General features: G+C 38.5%; 1 protein-coding gene across 1 annotated transcript; it reads left to right on the forward strand.

Moving 5' to 3' along the window:
* The first annotated feature begins 639 nt into the window (after positions 1–639).
* On the forward strand, positions 640–12,159 carry LOC120417790 (hatching enzyme 1.2-like). Its single transcript, XM_039579959.2, has 2 exons — positions 640–1,461; positions 11,787–12,159. Exons 1-2 carry the CDS (start codon positions 673–675, stop codon positions 12,012–12,014), a joined length of 1,017 nt encoding a protein of 338 aa, XP_039435893.1. The 5' UTR covers positions 640–672; the 3' UTR covers positions 12,015–12,159.
* Positions 12,160–22,820: the final 10,661 nt, after the last annotated feature.

Below are 22,820 nucleotides of genomic sequence, written 5' to 3' on the forward strand. Positions count from 1 at the left end.
TTACAACCAAAGCTATTGCAACGGAAATTTCAAACCTACCAAAAAAATCTGGTCAAGATCATCTGGACTAAGTCAAGTTTGAATCCGTTTCCGAAAAAAATGTCAGGAGTCTGCACTCAACGTATCAACTTCATTTCCAGAAAGTAGTGGCAGTTGAAAAAAAGCTTTTCCATAAAAGTCTCAATACGAAGACTCTAAAAACAGACATGCGTTCATACGATTGCTGACATCCGTAGTAGAAGTATCAAGTTACAGCATCACTAAAATTCATGATAGGGTTGTCAGATTGACCTATACCGTGAACTAATATCGATAATTCAGCTGGATAATCATTTATCCTTTACAATTAATGCAGAATCATTAAACAACATCCTGTTATTAATTTACCTGTTACAAGAAGCTTTCCTATTCCGGCTCTAAAACTAAACGAAATAGAATTCTGATGACATTTAAAAATACTTCATGGTCAAAATATTCTGCTCTACTCTGACAAAAAAAAATAACTAAATATCTGTAAAACAAACATTCAATACGTGAAAAACATCTCAAATCCGTTCCCTCACTGTTTGCCCAACTGCTCCCCGGCAAACAAGCGTCATTCCAACCGAGCAAATCTGAACCTCCAGATATCCACACGATCCACGCCCGATTTCGGCTCAGTACGTTGCCAAAATGCGCCACGTAAAGTTCAACTTTTGTCTGCTGATCTCCGCGATCTGCCTGTTGGCCGCCGTTTCCGGCCAAGGCCGAACGCGCCGCCCTCGCACCACCAAACACCCGGAACGTCCGACGTCAACCCAGCACACGCGTCCGGATCCGGCGGCCGGCGCCAAGGTTGCGGAATGGTACGAAAAGCAACTGCCGGGTTTGCCGATCGAGCAGCAGAACTACTACCAGTTTGACGTGATGCTTCCGGAGGGCAAACAGGCCAACTCGCTGCCCACGGAAACGTTCCAGACGCGGCTCTGGCCGGGCGGAGTCGTTCCGTACGTGTTCGGGGACGAGTTCACCGAGCTGGAGACGTTCCTGTTCAACCACGCCATCTGGCAGTTCAACACGCAAACCTGCATCCGGTTCGTGCCCCGCACCAAGGAACCGTACTACGTTACGCTGGAGAAGGGTCCGACCGGATGCTGGTCGTACACGGGCCGCTACACCAACAACAAGTGGAACAAGCTGAACGTGCAGTCGCACTGCTTCTCGCAAGGGCCGGGCATGATCATCCACGAGATGATGCACGCGGTCGGGTTCCACCACGAGTTCATCCGGCCCGATCGTGACGAGTACATCTACGTGAACCAGAGCGCCACCATCGGGTGGGCCCAGGTTGGGAAGAACTTTGCCACCAAGAGCAAGGTCGAGTCCGAGGTGTACGGGACCACGTTTGACTACGGAAGTGTGATGATGTACTCGCGGTTTGCGGCGGCGGCCAGTGCGAGCCATCCGGTGATGATGAATACGGTGAGTTGATGTTTCTTATCCTCCGCAATCCAGTGTCTTGCGAACCTTCGTGGTGAACGGACACTAGAGCTGCGGTATTTTTTTTACTACCTAAGCTCAGAGTTATTTCAAAACAAAATTCACAGTCTTTTTAAAGACTACCTGAGTTATTTTCCAAAATTCTAAACAGTCTTTTCAAGACTAACACCACCTGAAATTTTGTTGTATTTTACAAACAAAGCCATCTTTTTAAGAGAACTTTGCTTGCAAAATGCGTCAAAACAAAGGTAAACGCAAATCTTCTGAAGATTTGGTCGTTACGTCGGTGAAGCGTTTGAACGCTAAACCGGCTAACGGAAACAGAAAAAGAAAACAGCCCCTTCTGAGGTCTGATTCTGATTCTGAATGTGAGGTCAATCCTCCAATTCCATTGACAAACAGTTTCGGTGTTTTATCCGAAACTGATGACAAGGAACCTTCTCCTCGTACTGAGCCTTCTGCCGTCGAGAAACGAGTAAAGGCTCCGCCAATTGTTGTGACTTCCGTCTCCGATTTGGCCAGCTTTCGAACGCAACTGAAGAATTGCAAGGAAACTTGCAATTTGAAGGTTTCGTTCCAGCTTGGTCGAAGAGGAGAATGTCGCTTGTTGACGGAATCTTTACAAGATCACCAAACTTTTGTTGGTTATTTGAAAAACCACAAACACAATTTCTACACGTATGAGACCAAGAATGCTCGGCCATTCAAGGCGGTCTTGAAAGGTCTCTCCAACGACTTGTCGGTGGATGAGATCAAAAATGAACTTAAGGTGTTGCTTGGCTTTGCCCCATCCCAAGTAATACCAATGAAGAAAAAATCAAACGGGAATATTTCTCGCTTTGGTTTGACTTCACAATTTTATCTGATTCATTTCAACAGAAATGAAATCAACAATTTGAAACTTTTGGACAACGTACAGTTTTTGTTCCATGTACGGGTAAAGTGGGAGCATTTTAAGAAACATGGCGGTAATGGCCAGAATCTGACCCAGTGCCGGCGTTGCCAGGCATTCGGTCACGGTACTGATCATTGCGCCATGGTTCCAAAATGCATGGTTTGCGGGGATTCTTCTCACGACAAGGACAATTGTCCCGTGAAAGAAGTCACCCAATTTAAATGTGCAAATTGTGGTGGAAATCACAAATCAAATTTCTGGGATTGCCCCATCAGAAAAAAGGTTTTGGATTCTCGTGCTAAGCATCAGCCGAAATCCAAACCGAAATTTTCTCAAAGTCAGGTTGTACCTGCATCTTTAAATCAAACGTTCGTGCTGTCTCACTCGAACAATGCTAGAAATACCCCTACCGTGGAAAAGTTAGGTAACAACAATGGCATTTCTTATGCTAACGTCGTTTCGGGTTCGGGTTCATCCACGAATTTTAAATCCTCTACCAATTTTCAAATTGGGCAGGTACCTCAAATTTCACTTGAAAATTTTTCTGCTGGCAACGCTTTGGGATCTTCTGATCTCGGTGATGTTACGTTTGAAAAAATGACTTTTTTGCAAAACTCACTGTTTGGTTTGATTCAAACAATGAGTAATGCTACATCCATGATGGAAGCAATCCAGATTGGATTAAAATTTGCGAATGATGTTGTTCTTACCCTGAAGTTTAATCATGGATCTAAGTAATTCCATCAATATTATGAATTTTAATGCTCGCTCTTTAAAAGCGAAAGAAAATGAATTTTTCAACTTTTTACGAGTTCATAACGTGCATGTTGCTGTTATAACCGAAACATTTTTGAAAACTGGCACTTATTTGAAAAGTGATCCAGATTATAAAGTTATAACTAATAACCGAATGAATCGAAATGGCGGTGGAGTTGCAATAGTTATCCACCGTAGTATGACTTATAGCACGTTACGTGACTTTAAGTTAAAAGTTATTGAAAGTTTGGGCATTGAACTTGAAACTTCTTTTGGGAAAATTATGATTGCAGCTGCATATTTGCCATTCCAATGCACTGGGGAAAATAAAAATTATTTCAAAGGGGATTTGAATAAACTTACTCGGCATAGATCTCGATTTTTGATCATCGGTGATTTTAATGCCAAACACCAATCTTGGAATAATTCAAAAGTAAATTCCAATGGTAAAATTCTTTTCAGAGATTGCACTTCTGGTCTTTATTCGGTTTTATACCCGAATGGGCCAACTTGCTTTTCTTCTGTTAGAAATCCATCAACAATTGATTTGGTGTTGACAAATCAAAGTCAGTATTGTGGTCCTTTAGTGACTCATGCTGATTTTGATTCTGATCACCTTCCAGTAACTTTTTCACTTTCTCATGAAGCAGTTACCAGACCCAATAGTTCTGTGTTTAATTACCACAAAGCTAATTGGGACAGGTATCAGCATCATATTGAGAATAATTTGAATCATGATTTTGTTTTAGAAACCAAAGCTGATATTGATTCAGCCTTGGAATCTTTAACTAATGCAATTTTGGATGCTAGGAATATTGCTATTCCAAAAGTCCAAGTCAAATTTGATTCTCCCATTATTGATGACGATCTTCAGCTTCTGATTCGTCTAAAAAATGTTCGCCGAAGACAGTATCAACGTTCTCGTGATCCTGCACTGAAGCGTATTCAAAAAGATTTGCAAAAGGTTATTGACCACAGATTCACTCTCCTGCGAAATGAAAAGTTCGCAAGAGATGTCGAACAAATTAAACCTTATTCCAAACCTTTTTGGAAACTTTCAAAGGTTCTTAAGAAACCTCAAAAACCAATCCCTTCTTTAAAAGATGGTGATAATATTCTATTAACTAATGGGGAAAAAGCTCAAAAACTTGCTCAGCAGTTTGAGAGTGCTCATAATTTCAACTTGAATGTTTTGAGTCCTATTGAAAATCAAATTTCAATAGAATTTCAGAATATTGTTGAACAAGAATTTTCATCAGATGAAGTTTTTAATACGAATCTGAATGAAATAAAATCTATTATCAAAAAATTTAAAAATATGAAGGCCCCTGGTGAGGATGGCATTTTTTACATTTTAATTAAAAAATTACCAGAAGCCACTTTAAGTAGCTTGGTCAAAATTTTCAACAAATGTTTTGATTTGGCATATTTTCCCAGTAGTTGGAAAAAGGCCAAAGTAATTCCGATTTTGAAACCGGATAAAAATCCTGCTGAAGCCTCAAGCTATCGGCCCATTAGTTTGCTTTCATCTATTAGTAAATTATTCGAAAGAATAATTCTTAATAGAATGATGACGCACATTAATGAAAATTCAATTTTCGCTGATGAGCAGTTTGGATTTCGCCTTGGGCATTCAACTACTCATCAGTTGTTGAGAGTTTCAAATTTAATTCGAAGCAACAAATCTGAGGGCTATTCTACTGGCGCTGCTCTTCTAGACATAGAAAAAGCATTTGACAGTGTTTGGCATAAAGGTTTGATTGCGAAATTGAAAAGGTTTAATTTTCCGATTTATATCGTGAAAATTATTCAAAATTATTTGACGGATCGTACTCTGCAGGTATGTTATCAGAATAGCAAATCTGATCAACTACCTGTACGTGCTGGCGTCCCTCAAGGAAGCATTTTGGGTCCAATTTTATACAATATTTTTACTTCTGACTTGCCTGATTTGCCCCCAGGATGTCAGAAATCACTTTTTGCTGATGACACAAGCATCTCCGCCAAAGGCAGAAGCCTTCGTGTCATCACAAGAAGATTACAAAAAAGCTTGGATATTTTCAATTCTTATTTGAAAGAATGGAAAATTACTCCAAATGCTGCAAAAACTCAACTTATTATTTTCCCTCACAAACCAAGGGCTGATTTTCTTAAACCAAAAAGTCATCACATTATAAAGATGAATGAGGTAAATTTAAAGTGGGAGGATCAAGTGAAATATCTTGGACTTGGTTTTGACAAAAACCTTACTTACAAGGATCACATTGAAAGTATCCAGGTTAAATGTAACAAATATATTAAATGTTTGTATCCACTTATAAACAGGAATTCTAGACTTTGTCTCAAGAATAAACTGTTAATTTATAAACAAATTTTCAGACCTGCCATGCTTTATGCTGTGCCGATCTGGACAAGCTGTTGCTCAACCAGGAAGAAAAAACTTCAGAGGATTCAGAACAAAATTCTGAAAATGATTCTGAAACTTCCTCCCTGGTTCAGCACCAGTGAACTTCATCAATTAGCCGAAGTTGACACATTGGATGTTATGTCCAATAAGATAATTGATGCATTTCGACAAAAATCATTGCAGTCTTCAGCTGCATTGATCCGCTCTTTATATAGTTTATAAGTTAGTTTTAAGGTATCCCTTTTCCCTTTTGTATATGTAGGACCTCCTACATTTGAAATCACTGAATAGCGAAAGCTACAATATTTCATGAATAAATGAAAGTTGCTAGTATTTAAAATTGAGGTGAAAAGTCATCGTTTGTGATTGGACACTCAATAATATTTTAACTGAATGAATGTACATGGAAAAGAAATTTAAATAAATATAAACTTAAAAAAAAAAAAAAAAAATCCTCCGCAATCCACGTTTGAAATGCAACGTGCCAAAGTAACTGAACCGTTCTGGTCACTCTTCCACCAAGGGTTCCGGAACATGTACTGTTTTATCTTGGGATCCTACGGGATTTAGGTTGTATCATGTCAAGAGCGAAATTTATCGTTGATATTTGGCAATAGGGGAATTTCATTAAATCATCGAAATAAAAGATCCGGTGAAAATCCTCGGTACTATCTCGGTTTCCCGGGGTCCACCCAACATGAAGTACCCCTTTCAATATATTTTATCTGATACAATCCATCTGATTCTCCCAGCGGTGGAGAGATCAGTTGGCTAGGAATGATCGCGATAATTAGAAAATAAATTTTGCACAAACAACTGAAAATGATTAAAAACATGAACACAAATAACACTAAAAGTAAACTAACATTTAAAACAAAAAAGTAATATCGAGATTTTCACTCCCATGCACAAATAGAAAAATTAAATAAAACATTTATTTTATTTTATGAACCATTCTGTAAAATAAGCCCGTGAAATAACACAATCACAAACAAGAGGGGAGTACATCAGGCGAAACAATAGTTTTTGTACCTCTATTGTTTCAAAAAAGAAATTGCTGACTCAACAAACACGTAACATAAGCTTCGGCATCAGCAAAATAGCTGTAAATTTGTCGTTTTTAGAAGCGTATGATTTTATATGAACTTACCCAATTGAATCATTATTTTGCATGAAACCTTATGTTGGGGGCAAGCCTAATAATCTTATAATAAATATTCCTTGGTGAACCATTTAATTTCACATTTTAAATAAAATAAACAATCTCTTTTTATACTTCACAGATAATTTTCTTAAATTACTTTTTTTACACATTTTTCTTTTCTGTTAACTCGCATTAATCTTCTTGTTATTTTTATTACTCACATAGTTTACATACATTTAAGTGAGATCCGGCTTCAAAAAAGTACACCAATATCACTTAAGTGGCCATATCTTGAGACAGGGTTGCCAGATGTTCAATTTTTTAGACTCGTTGGAAAGATATTTTGGTAACCTAAGCAACGATGGGTCGGATGGTGGATCCGGACATAGTTTACATACATTTAAGCAGGGCTGCGGAGTCGGGTCATATTTCAAACGACTCCGACTCCGACTCCGACTCCGGCTTTCTCAGATTAGCCGACTCCGACTCCGGCTCCGGCTTTCAACAAATGGTTGGCTCCGACTCCGACTCCGACTCCGACTCCGGCCTACCAACTCTAGCCGACTCCGACTCCAACTCCGACTCCAGCTTTCAACAAATGGTTGGCTCCGACTCCACATATTTTTAAATGTTTCAAAAGTTATTTGACTATTATTAGTTAATTATTTTTAAAACATTGATAAATAGGATTATTTAAATACTCTCTAAGCGTCATGTTTCTCTCAAGAAAAATAAGTTAAGTAAAAGTAAAGTAAAGTAAATAAACGGAAAAAAAGTTTCTAGGTTACAAGTTTTATACGTTATGGAAACAGAAATCAAAAAATATCTTCAGTTTTAGAGGCATTTTGAGAAGAAAAGTTTTGTAAGTAAATTTGGATTTATTTGCTTAACCTCAAATTTGAAAATATTTTTTTCAAAGCTCATGAATGTATATATTAAATTGTTATTTTTGAATGAATAACGAAAAAAACCTGGCCTAAATGATCTATTGTAAATTAAAATTCAATTTGCTCACGAACGAAACGAAACGAAACATTTTTTTTGTTTATTTTTTTTAAGACGTACATGGACATCACGCCATGGCTGAAGGAGATTATTAATGCAAATCAATGTATCTAAACCATTTCTTCGTGGAAAGGACGCTTAAGATGTCCTTTTCAAATATCTGTGACATGGAAATAATTTTACCCTGGAAATTTTTGATTTATTTTAATTTTAAAATTTTATATACTTTAAAAAGGAAGCGCACGATACTTCGTGAATCTTCACCTAAAACGAAGCTTTATGAATGATCTTGCGCCTCCATCGAAATATATGAAAAAAACTTAAAATATAATAAAAAACAAATATCCACATGTAAAATATTTTCTAAATTACAAATATTTCATTTTTTAAGGTACATTGATATGCAATAATTATCACCTTCCGTCATTTTGGCGTGGGAAGTGTTGGTATTATCGAGGCTCTCGCGAGAAAATTTTCTCTCTCTCGAGTTCTCGCCGCGAGTCTCGAGCTGCCGAGAGAAACTCATCTATTGCCCGTGCTCTCCTCCGCTCGCGAACGGGCTTTCTCGCGAGCCAGAATTGCCCGTTCGCGAGAAGTTGAACGTGTTAGAAACGAACAAAAAACAACACAGCGATTGAAGTTACACTTCTATGCCATCGCCTGGTTCGTATTCATAAGCCTGATACACAAATTGCTAGCTTGGGACGAACGTCTAGCACGAGGCGCTCGCGAGCGCTCGCGGCGAGAGCGAGAACGCGAACGAAAATGCGAGCGCGAGCGAGAAGAGAAAAGTACTACAAGTTCTCTCCCTCGTTCGCGAGCGAGAAATGCTTTCCTTCTTCTCGCTCGAATTCCAACAATGAAATTTTGGATCAAATTGATTTAAACACCATTTTGTGCAGCTCACAATCTCAATCCTGAGATATTCAACAAAAACCGAAAAAACTCCATATTAAAGGAGTTTCAATCTTGTGGTGCTTTCTTGACACTGCCCGAAAATTGATGTAAGTGCGACAATTGGGTACTAAAGCCCTATGTCATTTTATTTGAACAACGGTAAAAAACACGATTTAAAACCATTTCTGATCATTTTTTTTATTTAAATGCATTTTTTTTTTTGCAAATAACAAAACGTGTTTGTTATTGTTTACGTTGCGTGCTCTCGTGTATTCAAGGTCAAACATTAAAACGCGTTTTTATCAGAACGTCAAAAAGCGACAAGTTAGCACGACGGCGTTGTAATATCACATTACATATTCGCTCGTAGAACAGAAACCAAAATGTAATATTGAGGTGTTTTCTTACAAATATATAGATTCAGCCAAAAAGCTGATTAAAAAAACGTCATGACTTTTCTATTTGAATTAAGAGCGAGTTTTTCACCGATGTGAAACAGGTCGTATCGAGGTGCTCCGATTTGGATGAAACTTTCAGAGTTTGTTTGCCTATACATGAGATGAACTCATGCCAAATATGAGCCCTCTACGACAAAGGGAAGTGGGTTAAAACGGGCTTTGAAGTTTGAGGTCCAAAAAACATGAAAAATCTTAAAATTGCTCGCATTTCCGTAAAACTTCATCAATTCCAATTCTCTTTGATGCATTCGAAAGATCTTTTGAAGCACTTCAAAATGCGCCATAGACATCTAGGATTGGTTCGACTTTTTCTCTTAGCTTTTGCAAATTACTGTCAAAAATGGATTTTTTTAAAACCTTAATATCTTTTTGCAACAGCCTCCAACACCCATACTCCCATAGGTCAAAAGATAGGTAATAACATGGACTATAAGCCTACGGTAATAACTTTTTGGCCAATCGCAGTTTTTCTCATAGTTTTTCGATTTTTCTAGAACAAACATTTTACAACGTTAGTTTTTGCCCTGTAGGCCGCCATAGCGGCACTTTTTGGTCTCAATTTTGTCATATTCGGAATCCTCGGACAATTTCACGTAAGTTAAAAGTATTGGAGTTGTAAATTTGATTGGAAAAATTGCCATTTAGAATAAATTAAAATATTTTTTAACAATTTTTTGGATTAGGGGTAAAACAGTTTTTCGCCTACTTGATACAGCATTTGACGTATTGATCATAGGGTAAATAAGATCTATTTCTTTTTTCAAAAATGTTTTATTTAATTATTTTTTAAATCAAATTTACAACTCCAATACTACTAACTTACGTGAAATTGTCCGAGGATTGAGGAAAATTGAGACCAAAAAGTGCCGCTATGGCGGCCTACAGGGCAAAAACTAACGTTGTAAAATTTTTGTTCCAGAAAAATCGAAAAACTATGAGAAAAACTGCGATTGGCCAAAAAGTTAACACCGTAGGCTTATAGTCCATGTTATTACCTATCTTTTGACCTATGGGAGTATGGGTGTTGGAGGCTGTTGCAAAAAGATATTAAGGTTTTAAAAAATCAATTTTTGACAGTAATTTGCAAAAGCTAAGAGAAAAAGTCGAACCAATCCTGGATGTCTATGGCACATTTTGAAGTGCTTCAAAAGACCTTTCGAATGCATCAAAGAGAGTTGGAATTGATGAAGTTTTACGGATATGCGAGCAATTTTAAGATTTTTTAGGTTTTTTGGACCTCAAACTTCAAAGCCCGTTTTAACCCACTTCCCTTTGTCGTAGAGGGCTCATATTTGGCATGAGTTCATCTCATGTATAGACAAACAAACGCGGAAAGTTTCATCCAAATCGGAGCACCTCGATACGACCTCTAGAACAAACCGAGCAATATTTACAAATACTGCCTCTTAAAAAATATGAACGTTTGTTTAACCTTGAAAACGCTTCTAATACATTGGATTTGAAAAATCGAGATCTTTTTAATGCACTAAAGTTTCTAATTCTTTCCCCCAGGGCACCTAGAACCGGTCACAGTAAGTCAGAATTGATTGGTTTACTATCTGTCACCGCGCTCCAAGCCAAATGAATGCTGGCGTGGTGACAGCTTTCTGCACAAACCCAATAAGTCTTCGTGTTCAAGAAAACGGAGTACCTCAAGGAACAGTTCTAGCGGTGACATTGTTCTTGATTCAGAACGGTCGACAAAAGGCTTAACATTCATTTGATACGAAGGCAGCTGTTGAATCTAGAAATAGAGTGATGAGTGTTATTGGAGGGAAAAACAACTGCTCGATTTGGTCCATTTCAATGAATGCACACCGCTCAATTGCCCGGTATAAGATGTTCTCTGGAGTAGAAATTTCTAGCAGAGCTATGGACTATGTTAAAAATCGTATCGAACTAGCATATATAGGGAGCATTCCGAACATCCCCGTTGACGGCAATAATGGCTTAGTCCAGTCAGTTTCCGTTTAGATATGAAGACCTACAACTCCGAGTACAAGCAAAAACCAATCCTGAAGCACTTCGCACTGACTTTGGTGACGAATGACACAAATGAAACCTAAGTCACCTTATTTAAAAAAACAAGTTCCAGATTTTGTGGGGTTGTGTGGCATTGCTAGATCAAGTCATCTTATTTCTGTGATTCAAGCAAAAACTCTACAAGTTATTTCAAAGCTCATCATTTGACAGTTGTTCGAAAAAAGGAGTTATCGGGTAAATAATACAAATACAAATTTAAATAATGGATCTACCGAAAAACTCAAAACAATGGGTACCACTAGCACAAGCCTGTTAGGAATTATATATAAAGCAAAATGGAACTAAAAAAGTGTGGTAGTAACATGATGGTGACTTTGAAGAAACGGAGAACTTCAAAGTGTTGATGATTTGTTTCGATAGATTTTTTTGATTGATTTATAATTGCTCTAAATGGTTTACGTCCGTAGTAGAAAAATAATCGATTATTCAAGATTGTGATTATTAACTGTTGAATTTGATAATGAAACAGGTAATCAACAACCCACAATAAATTCGTTTGCTAAAATGGAGTCACATAACTGAAGTTTGCTATGAAAAGTGAGAAAAAAAATAAATTCATGGCTAAATAAAGTTCATAAAAAAAACATTCGGATTATTGAGTATGAACCGTTGTAAAACTTAAAAGAATGACAAATTAATACTAAAGTATCAACTGTATCAACATTAACCTGAAAAATCACAAACAATTCTTTTCTCCTCCAGAAACCGTGGGACGGTGAGTTTGGCAACCGCACCGGCTTCTCCGAGAGCGATCTGATCCGGCTGAACTACATGTACTGCAACGGAACGGCCTGGGACAACCGCGTCCGCAAGCCGTTCCAGCTGCCCATCCCGCTGGACAAGGGCGCGACGGAGGTCCCGGAGCGCCCGCAGCCTCCGAAGGTGATCAACCAGGACGAGGAGGCCAGCATGGGGGAGTTGGTTTATTAGAATGAACGATTCTTTAAAAAACAATTATTTCTGGATAAAAATAAGTTAATTTCGGTTATTTTTGTCTTTATAGTGGTTTCTCTTCGCAAGTCTATTTTGCTTCTTTTTATATCAATTAAATATACTTTTACCTTCGTTTGTGAAATTCTAAGGAAAATCCAAGTGAGAAATGCCCTTTCAAACCCCATTTCTGTCAATCAGAGTCACAAATTTAATTACAAAGCTTCCACTGTAGATTTGCAAGATTTGGCCGCGTGTTCCGAATTACTTCGTTTAACCCTTTCCTCGCGTTAAGACCACCAAGTTAAGTCTGGCAACCATCACCACACCACACCGCACACATGCTCCGACGAAGACACCAGCCCACGTGGGCTTGAGCCGCCCGCAAAAAGTAATCTCATTAATTCCATTGTCTGGTTCGTTCAAGGCGTTGAATAAATCCAGCTAAAGGGTTTCGAGGATGTGAACAAGTCCTGGCTAAGGGTAACTGTCTCAAGTGTTTGGGGGTTTGGCTTGGTTTGAGTCTCTGAAACGAAACAAGAACTAGATGGTTCGTGTGTCTGCTACAAAATCAGTTGAAAATATTGCTATTGTGTTTCTTAGCAAAGACGTCAACCATAAGGTTCATTATTTATTGCAGAGACACAAACCAAAAACTTAAGAATATGAAGTCATCTCAAAATCTGAAGTCCAACATAGCCCACGTGACCTTACCTCGTGAACCCTTTTTGGCCTCGTAAATGGGAGTACAACCAGCGAGGGATAGAGAGTTAATGGTTGGCAAAACACGCACTTCTTTCGCCTCCCTTTAATTTTGCGGCAGACTGCACTTTGGCTGGCAAGAAGAGCAAGAAGCAGACTTCAAGCAGTGGGGGTCTACCGCAGTGAACCGTGTGCGGGCTAAATAGCTGCTGGAATAGGTACTTTGTATGCAGATAAGAAGAACCCCGGCCAAGAAGCAGGTTGAACTCCGTTTGGACTATCTCGCACACTTGGGGGCTTGTATGCAGTATTGATTAAACAATGTCTTGGATCAGGAATTTCGCTCTGGGCTGGGGTCTTGACTTTCTCCTAAAGTGGTGAGCTGCAATGCTGCTAATATTGCTGGAATGACGGTAATTAAGGGGCAAGGGGTGTGTGGAAATCGATAACTTAGTCACTGTAGGAGAGTTTTGAAGGTAAAAAGGGTTTTATGGAGAAATTTATGATGCAAAATGCAGTTTTTGGTCAACGAGAAATTACTCTCAAAATTTCAAAAAAAGAACAAAAAATAACAATGATTCAACCCCTTCAAGAAATGTCGTCCCCACGCAGAACACAAAGAACCCAAACCCGAGCCTTAACCGCCACTCAAAAGGTCATAAATTTAATTTTAAATTCAGCGTAAATCCGAGCAAGAATAATTATCGACATTGTACGTGTGAGCGGGAGGGACAAAAACACCGCAAGGTTTTCCCGGCCCATTTCACCATTGGTCACGGACCGGGACGGGACGGGTCCTTCCCGGGGGCCATAAATGCAAGAAAACGGTTGCGGTCAAGATTAAATTGGCTTTCGCTCGGTCGGACTGCTGCTGCTGTCATACCAACGACCCCACAGTGAAAGGTTCCGGAATGGTTCCATCAAAACTGGGGAGGTTTAAAATGGAAGAAATGTTTTAAAGCTTTCTGAATTTAGAACATTTATACTGGGTTTGTGTCTCTGCTATTCATTAAACCACAAAAAAGTCAAACAAGCAATTTCTAGGGTAGGCTGTTGAAAGCCTCGTCTGTTTCAATCCTTAAAGGAAGCCCTTTTTTGAATATGGACCAAACCACCGACCGGACCAAAAGACGGACACCCGGGTTACGGAACGCACATTGTTGGTCTTGTTTAATGGATTCTCGTACCCCTCCTTGAAGGGCTTCCGTTGAGTTGAGTTTGAGTTGAGGTTTTTCAGCTGTGGCGAAGGTACGAAGCTCTGCATAAGCTTCGCAAACGCAATAATGAGGATTTGGTCTTGGCGATAATGGATGCTGTGGGATGCTGCTGCTGTCTCGGGGATTTTCGAGAGGAACAAGTACAGTCATCCCTCATATTCGGAACAGTTTACAGATCGGGCAATGTTCAAAAAATCATGGAAAATCGATAATTGAACTTAATGATTCGCTTTAACCTTTATTTGAAAGCATTATGCGATCTTTGGAACAACTTTTTGCTGTAATATTGGCAGTTATCGGCGAATCGGAAATGACCACATATTTGATACACGAAAATTTCTTTTCGTGTTGCATCTATCAATTATTAAAATTGTGGTATCCAGAAATATATAGGTCCTCGCTTAAATTTCATGTTATTTGTTGATTTTTCCTCGTTTTTGTCATTTTTCAGTTCCTGCGCGCGGTGTGCCTAAACCCCAGTTTTTATTTTCAAAAATTCATATCTCGAAATCCTGTTAATGAACTCTTCCCATATTTAATATGTAACATGAAAATTGTCCGAGGAATCCGATTAAAATATTTTCAGACACAGGCTTTTTGGTCCAGAAGACATTTTCAAGTTTCATATTACCTTATCCAAAAGAAGGGATATTTTTTTTTTTTGAAAAATGTGATTTTTGCGAAAATTTTCGACATGCCATTTTTTGGACCACCCTAACAAAATACGGGTCTTATTATTTCGGCCAGGGAACCCCCAGTCTCACTCATAATAAATATATGATTTTAAATCGAAAAACAATTTGCACATTCCAGGATTATTCGAACAATTCTCCACTTAGAACAGCTTAAACTAATAAAAAAACGTTACTTAATCCACCTTAAGGTGGTTGGTGCCTGCCTTCCTCACTTTTATGTTGTATTTTAGGTTGTATTTACAAATCAACTTAAGGGTTTTTTTTATTTTTTTTATCTTTTTTAAATTTATTTTTTTTATTTTTTATTTTATAATTCTTGTTTTTACCAGAACAGTTATTTTCAATTCTTTTTTAACCAACTCTCTAAAATAAAGGAGAAAGGGGGGGGGCTGTAATTGAATTTAAAAGTGCTAATATGCCAACATTAGGTGCACGATGGAATTACATGCTGTCCCCCTAGTCCTAGTAAACAATGTCTCATAAGTTGTAAATTACAGTAAAAAGTTCGTGTTAATCTTTGTCGAAACAAAATGATGTATTCAGCAACATAATTAGTACAGAATGTTTCCAGAAGAGACGCAGACACTGCTTAAGCTATGTGGCAACCGGGCGATACGCATGCTGCGCGGTTTTCGCGCGTAAGCAAAAAGACCCGGCCTTTGAGGTTATGCAAAAATCACCCTTTTTTGAAGCTACAAAAAAGCTTATTCTTGGCATGACTTTAAAAGTACTTTACTAATCAGAATAAAATTTAATAGGGTCTTGGGGGACCCCAAAACGATCAGAATAAGGCGGATCCTGCCAAAATCGGTTAAGCCAGTTCTGAGATAATCGTGTGGAAAAAAAATCATGTCTACACACATCCCCACAGACAAGTGTTCAGAATTTGATTCTGAGTCGATAGGTATACGTGAAAGTATATCTAGGAGTCGTATTAAAGAAGTTCATTTTTCGAGTGATTCAATAGCCTTGCCTCATTGAGGTGAGTAAGGCAAAAAGTGATATTGAAACAGATTATTTTCAGATTTTTAGGCCAAATTTTGAAAATTTATGAAATTGCTGCAAAATTACTTTTGGTAGCAACAAAAAATTCAATCTTATAGAATAACAATTTCTTATAATTATGATTAAACTTAAAACATTTTATTTGCTTGACTGCAAATTAGTGTAAATTTTTATTTAAAATTTATAATCATTTTATTTGCTTGACTGCAAATTAGTGTAAATTTTTATTTAAAATTTATAATCATAGTTAACAGGCACTATTTGTAGATTTTGCTTGGTTTGTTCTGAGTGTCGTAACTCTGGCTACATTCTGCCACACGCGGGAGCGAACCTTCGTTTTGTTTTATGGTCCCACCACCCACCACATAAAACTCAACCGCTCGCTTCAGGATTAAACGCCAGACTGAAGAACTCTTCTGAATCCCGAAACCCGAAGGCCAGTCCCGACACAATCGGTCCACAAGCGAACAAACACACGCGTAACTCTCTCAATTTCCCTCAACCACGCCGCGCGAGTTCATCTCGAAGTTCATCAGCTACACTCTCACGACACATCCGCGTCTATGTTCGTTTTCGCTCTCTCTCTCTCTTTCATCTACCAACGTGCGCGTTGCGCACACTTCAATCTACCCAGACGACGCGCTCACACTTATACAGTTGCACCCGCGGAGCAGGCTCATTTCATTGCACACGAGGTTGCTCTCGCTTCGTCTAACGGAGAATCAAGAAACATTCGAATTGCGGCACTAACATTTTGAATGGTCACAGGCAATATCTCTGCAACATTTTGTGCTCATTTACGCATTCTTCAAATTCTACCATCATTGCCCGCCCTATCTGCGACATTTTCCTTCTCCTGTACTCCGCTTTGAATAAACAATTCAAATTTCGCAATTTTAACAATTCCCCTCCAGCGCATTCTTCATCAGGTTAAATTTTCCTTACAATTCAATCAAAATTCTAAAACATGATTGTTCTCTCTCGCAATCACCATCCTCAATTCTCACTAGAATTCAATCAACGGCTCCAACATAAGTCGTGTGGAATTTCAAACTACCATTTCTTAAATTTTTGCTCAAAACTGATTAGAATTCTCAAACCCAACGATTTTTCTAGCTCAAATCAACATCTTATATTCTCCCTAGAATACAATCAAAAGCTCCAACGTAAGTCGTGTAGGGTTTCAAGGCTACCGTTTCTTAAATTTTTGCTCAAAACTGAATGAATTTCTCAAGCCCATCGATTTTTCTAGCTCAAATCAACATTTTAATTTCTCCCTAGAATACAATCAAAAGCTCCAACGTAAGTCGTGTAGGGTTTCAGGCTACCGTTTCTTAAATCTTTGCTCAAAACTGATTGAATTTCTCAAACCCATCGATTTTTCTAGCTCAAATCAACATTTTAATTTCTCCCTAGAATACAATCAAAAGCTCCAACGTAAGTCGTGTAGGGTTTCAAGGCTACCGTTTCTTAAATCTTTGCTCAAAACTGAATGAATTTCTCAAACCCATCGATTTTCCTAGCTCAAATCAACATTTTAATTTCTCCCTAGAATACAATCAAAAGCTCCAACGTAAGTCGTGTAGGGTTTCAAGGCTACCGTTTCTTAAATTTTTGCTCAAAACTGAATGAATTTCTCAAGCCCATCGATTTTTCTAGCTCAAATCAACATTTTAATTTCTCCCTAGAATACAATCAAAAGCTCCAACGTAAGTCGTGTAGGGTTTCAAGGCTACCGTTTCTTAAATTTTTGCTCAAAACTGAATGAATTTCTCAAGCCCATCGATTTTTCTAGCTCAAATCAACATTTTAATTTCTCCCTAGAATACAATCAAAAGCTCCAACGTAAGTCGTGTAGGGTTTCAGGCTACCGTTTCTTAAATCTTAGCTCAAAACTGATTAGAATTCTCAAACCCAACGATTTTTCTAGCTCAAATCAACATTTTAATTTCTCCCTAGAATACAATCAAAAGCTCCAACGTAAGTCGTGTAGGGTTTCAAGGCTACCGTTTCTTAAATCTTTGCTTAAAACTGATTGAATTTCTCAAGCCCATCGATTTTTCTAGCTCAAATCAACATTTTAATTTCTCCCTAGAATACAATCAAAAGCTCCAACGTAAGTCGTGTAGGGTTTCAGGCTACCGTTTCTTAAATCTTAGCTCAAAACTGATTAGAATGCTCAAACCCAACGATTTTTCTAGCTCAAATCAACATCTTATATTCTCCCTAGAATACAATCAAAAGCTCCAACGTAAGTCGTGTAGGGTTTCAGGCTACCGTTTCTTAAATCTTTGCTTAAAACTGATTGAATTTCTCAAGCCCATCGATTTTTCTAGCTCAAATCAACATTTTAATTTCTCCCTAGAATACAATCAAAAGCTCCAACGTAAGTCGTGTAGGGTTTCAAGGCTACCGTTTCTTAAATCTTTGCTCAAAACTGAATGAATTTCTCAAACCCATCGATTTTCCTAGCTCAAATCAACATTTTAATTTCTCCCTAGAATACAATCAAAAGCTCCAACGTAAGTCGTGTAGGGTTTCAAGGCTACCGTTTCTTAAATCTTTGCTTAAAACTGATTGAATTTCTCAAGCCCATCGATTTTTCTAGCTCAAATCAACATTTTAATTTCTCCCTAGAATACAATCAAAAGCTCCAACGTAAGTCGTGTAGGGTTTCAGGCTACCGTTTCTTAAATCTTAGCTCAAAACTGATTAGAATGCTCAAACCCAACGATTTTTCTAGCTCAAATCAACATCTTATATTCTCCCTAGAATACAATCAAAAGCTCCAACGTAAGTCGTGTAGGGTTTCAGGCTACCGTTTCTTAAATCTTTGCTTAAAACTGATTGAATTTCTCAAGCCCATCGATTTTTCTAGCTCAAATCAACATTTTAATTTCTCCCTAGAATACAATCAAAAGCTCCAACGTAAGTCGTGTAGGGTTTCAGGCTACCGTTTCTTAAATCTTAGCTCAAAACTGATTAGAATGCTCAAACCCAACGATTTTTCTAGCTCAAATCAACATCTTATATTCTCCCTAGAATACAATCAAAAGCTCCAACGTAAGTCGTGTAGGGTTTCAGGCTACCGTTTCTTAAATCTTTGCTTAAAACTGATTGAATTTCTCAAGCCCATCGATTTTTCTAGCTCAAATCAACATTTTAATTTCTCCCTAGAATACAATCAAAAGCTCCAACGTAAGTCGTGTAGGGTTTCAGGCTACCGTTTCTTAAATCTTAGCTCAAAACTGATTAGAATGCTCAAACCCAACGATTTTTCTAGCTCAAATCAACATCTTATATTCTCCCTAGAATACAATCAAAAGCTCCAACGTAAGTCGTGTAGGGTTTCAGGCTACCGTTTCTTAAATCTTTGCTTAAAACTGATTGAATTTCTCAAGCCCATCGATTTTTCTAGCTCAAATCAACATTTTAATTTCTCCCTAGAATACAATCAAAAGCTCCAACGTAAGTCGTGTAGGGTTTCAAGGCTACCGTTTCTTAAATCTTTGCTCAAAACTGAATGAATTTCTCAAACCCATCGATTTTTCTAGCTCAAATCAACATTTTAATTTCTCCCTAGAATACAATCAAAAGCTCCAACTCAAGTCGTGTAGGGTTTCAAGGCTACCGTTTCTTAAATATTTGCTCAAAACTGAATGAATTTCTCAAGCCCATCGATTTTTCTAGCTCAAATCAACATTTTAATTTCTCCCTAGAATACAATCAAAAGCTGGAGTCTGCGATCAGCAGAGAAGCGAGTCAGACGTGCGTCCCTCACAAACCAAAAAAGTGCTAAAAAGTGCAAAAAATGCCTCACGGCAAGAAAAAGAGGCGGTCCTCACCAGCAGGATCGGCAGATTTGAAGAAGCTAAAGAATGCCGAAGCGCTACCTGCAAAGCCAGGCAGTTTGAGCAAGGACGCTCAAAAATTGTCTGGAAACCAGTTCGCTACCCTCCCTGTGGACGTGAGCGAGAAGGAAGAATTTGAACGACGGGAAAAGTTGCCACCCATTTTTGTGAAAACATCGTCATCGGATTCGGTGCGAAAGTGGCTGACCGGATTTATCAAATCTGGTGCATTACGAGCTTCCATTCGGTTGTGTGCTGATGGACTCAAAATTCTGCTACCTACCAGAAAGGATTACAACTACGTTCGGGATTTCCTGAACAACACAAAGATTGAATACTACAGCCATGACGATCCAGGTAAACGCCCCATGAAACAGGTCCTCCGAGGCCTGTATGACATGGATGTGAATGTGCTGAAAGAAGAGCTCAAAACTCTTAAGTTGAACGTGATCGAAGTCTTCAAGATGACGAGACACAACAAGGACATCAAGTATCGTGATCAACTGTACCTGGTTCATCTCGAGAAAGGATCTACAACGCCGTCTGAGCTGAAAGCAGTTCGGGCAATTTTCAACATCATCGTGACTTGGGAACGTTATCGTCCAGTGCACCGTGACGTGACGCAATGTTCGAACTGTTTGCAGTTTGGGCATGGTGGAAGGAACTGTTTCATCAAGAGTCGTTGTGCAACCTGCGGAGGTGAGCACAAAACTGAAGCTTGCAACACAATCAACGAGAACATCGAAGCGAAATGCTTCAATTGCGGCGGTGACCATTCGACCAAGAATCGAAGCTGCCCAAAACGAGCTGAGTTTGTGAAAATTCGGCAGCAAGCGACGACGAGGCACCAACTAAATCGTCGCAAAACACCACCAACTTTCACGGACGTGGATTTTCCTGCTTTGGCGTCACCTGGAGCGGGATCTGTTCGAGTGGTTCCAAATCTGCAGCCATTGCCGTTGAATCAGTGGCAAAAAGTTGCAGAGAATACAACACCTCCTGGCTTCAGTCAGCAACAGAGGGAAAACCAACCAGCATCAACGGATGAAGACAGCAGTGACCTGTTTTCACCACAAGAACTTCTGAACATTTTCATCGAGATGACAACAACACTGCGAGGGTGCAAAACTCGTGCGGAACAAGTAAGAACGCTTGGAGGATTTATCTTAAAATACAGTTCGTAGTTTACTCGTTCTAATAATTTTGAATATTTCAATGAATTTGCTCTTTTAGTTTTAAGTTAGGATTAGTTGTTGAAGTGATTTTTTTTTTCTTTTTTACCCAAGTGTATTCGATTCAATGCAAAAATGTAGAACAATTTGAAGTAAATAAATGAATGTGAACAGTTAATAAGAAAACGAAAAATATAACAAAGATGAAGAGCATGTAGCCATACCACTTAGAATGTAAATGAAATGTAATTATTAAAAGAAAGTTCAATAAAGACATATTTAATTTCAAAAAAAAAAAACACTCAAAAGCTCCAACGTAAGTCGTGTAGGGTTTCAGGCTACCGTTTCTTAAATCTTAGCTCAAAACTGATTAGAATTCTCAAACCCAACGATTTTTCTAGCTCAAATCAACATCTTATATTCTCCCTAGAATACAATCAAAAGCTCCAACGTAAGTCGTGTAGGGTTTCAGGCTACCGTTTCTTAAATCTTTGCTCAAAACTGATTGAATTTCTCAAACCCATCGATTTTTCTAGCTCAAATCAACATTTTAATTTCTCCCTAGAATACAATCAAAAGCTCCAACTCAAGTCGTGTAGGGTTTCAAGGCTACCGTTTCTTAAATATTTGCTCAAAACTGAATGAATTTCTCAAGCCCATCGATTTTTCTAGCTCAAATCAACATTTTAATTTCTCCCTAGAATACAATCAAAAGCTCCAACGTAAGTCGTGTAGGGTTTCAGGCTACCGTTTCTTAAATCTTAGCTCAAAACTGATTAGAATTCTCAAACCCAACGATTTTCTAGCTCAAATCAACATCTTATATTCTCCCTAGAATACAATCAAAAGCTCCAACGTAAGTCGTGTAGGGTTTCAGGCTACCGTTTCTTAAATCTTAGCTCAAAACTGATTAGAATTCTCAAACCCAACGATTTTCTAGCTCAAATAAACATCTTAAATTCTCCCTAGAATACAATCAAAAGCTCCAACGTAAGTCGTGTAGGATTTCAGGCTACCGTTTCTTAAATCTTTGCTCAAAACTGATTGAATTTCTCAAACCCATCGATTTTTCTAGCTCACATCAACATTTTAATTTCTCCCTAGAATACAATCAAAAACTCCAACGTAAGTCGTGTAGGGTTTCATGCTACTGTTTCTTAAATCTTTGCTCAAAACTGATTGAATTTCTCAAACCCATCGATTTTTCTAGCTCAAATCAACATTTTAATTTCTCCCTAGAATACAATCAAAAGCTCCAACGTAAGTCGTGTAGGGTTTCAGGCTACCGTTACTTAAATCTTAGCTCAAAACTGATTGAAATTCTCAAACCAAACGATTTTTTGCTCGAATCAACATATTAAATTCTCCCTAGAATACATACAAAAGCTCCAACGTAAGTCATGTTGGGTTCAGGCTATTGTTACTTAAATCTTTGCTCAAAACTGATTGAAATTCTCAAAACCCAACGATTTTTCGCTCGTAATCATTATTTTAATTCCTTAGAATTCAACCAACGGTTCCAACAAAAGTCGTATAGAGGTACAAGCTACCTTTTATTAAGTCTTGTCTTTTCCTAAATATATATCCTTGTTTCAAACATAGCATTTCTTCTACCAAATATGTTTCTTTCCGAAACCGTAAAATGCTAGTTACACAAAGATCCTGGCATGGTGGCTCGTGTTAATGCCCACCAAGCAAAACTTGTCTCGAGAATTTTCGCCTCAGTGGCCAACGAACAACGCTCGTCTCCCGATTTTTTTTCTAGCGGCCATCGAGCAACGCTCATCTCACAATGTATCCTTCTTAGTGGCCAACGAGCAACGCTCGTCTCACACATTTCACTTTCAGTGGCCAACGAGCAACGCTCGTCTCACAAATTCTTCCTCAGTGGCCAACGAGCAACACTCGTCTCACAAAAGTCCTTCTTATTGGCCAACGAGCAACGCTCGTCTCACGAAATTGAGTCTTTGTGGCCAACGAGCAACGCTCGTCTCACACATTTCACTTTCAGTGGCCAACGAGCAACGCTCGTCTCACAACAGTGGGCAACGAGCACGCTCGTCTCACGAAATTGTGTCCTAGTGGCCAACGAGCAACGCTCGTCTCACAAATTCTTCCTCAGTGGCCAACGAGCAACGCTCGTCTCACGAGATTTTGGTCTAGT

Source organism: Culex pipiens, chromosome 1 (assembly GCF_016801865.2).
Source record: "Culex pipiens pallens isolate TS chromosome 1, TS_CPP_V2, whole genome shotgun sequence".
NCBI lineage: Eukaryota > Metazoa > Arthropoda > Insecta > Diptera > Culicidae > Culex > Culex pipiens.

What these genes read in the sequence shown, in the direction of transcription:
- LOC120417790 (XM_039579959.2), top strand. Translation starts at nt 673, where the DNA reads ATGCGCCACGTAAAGTTCAACTTTTGTCTGCTGATCTCCGCGATCTGC. An exon ending in ATCCGGTGATGATGAATACG is followed by an intron (nt 1,462 to 11,786) that starts GTGAGTTGATGT and finishes TTTCTCCTCCAG; the next exon opens with AAACCGTGGGACGGTGAGTT.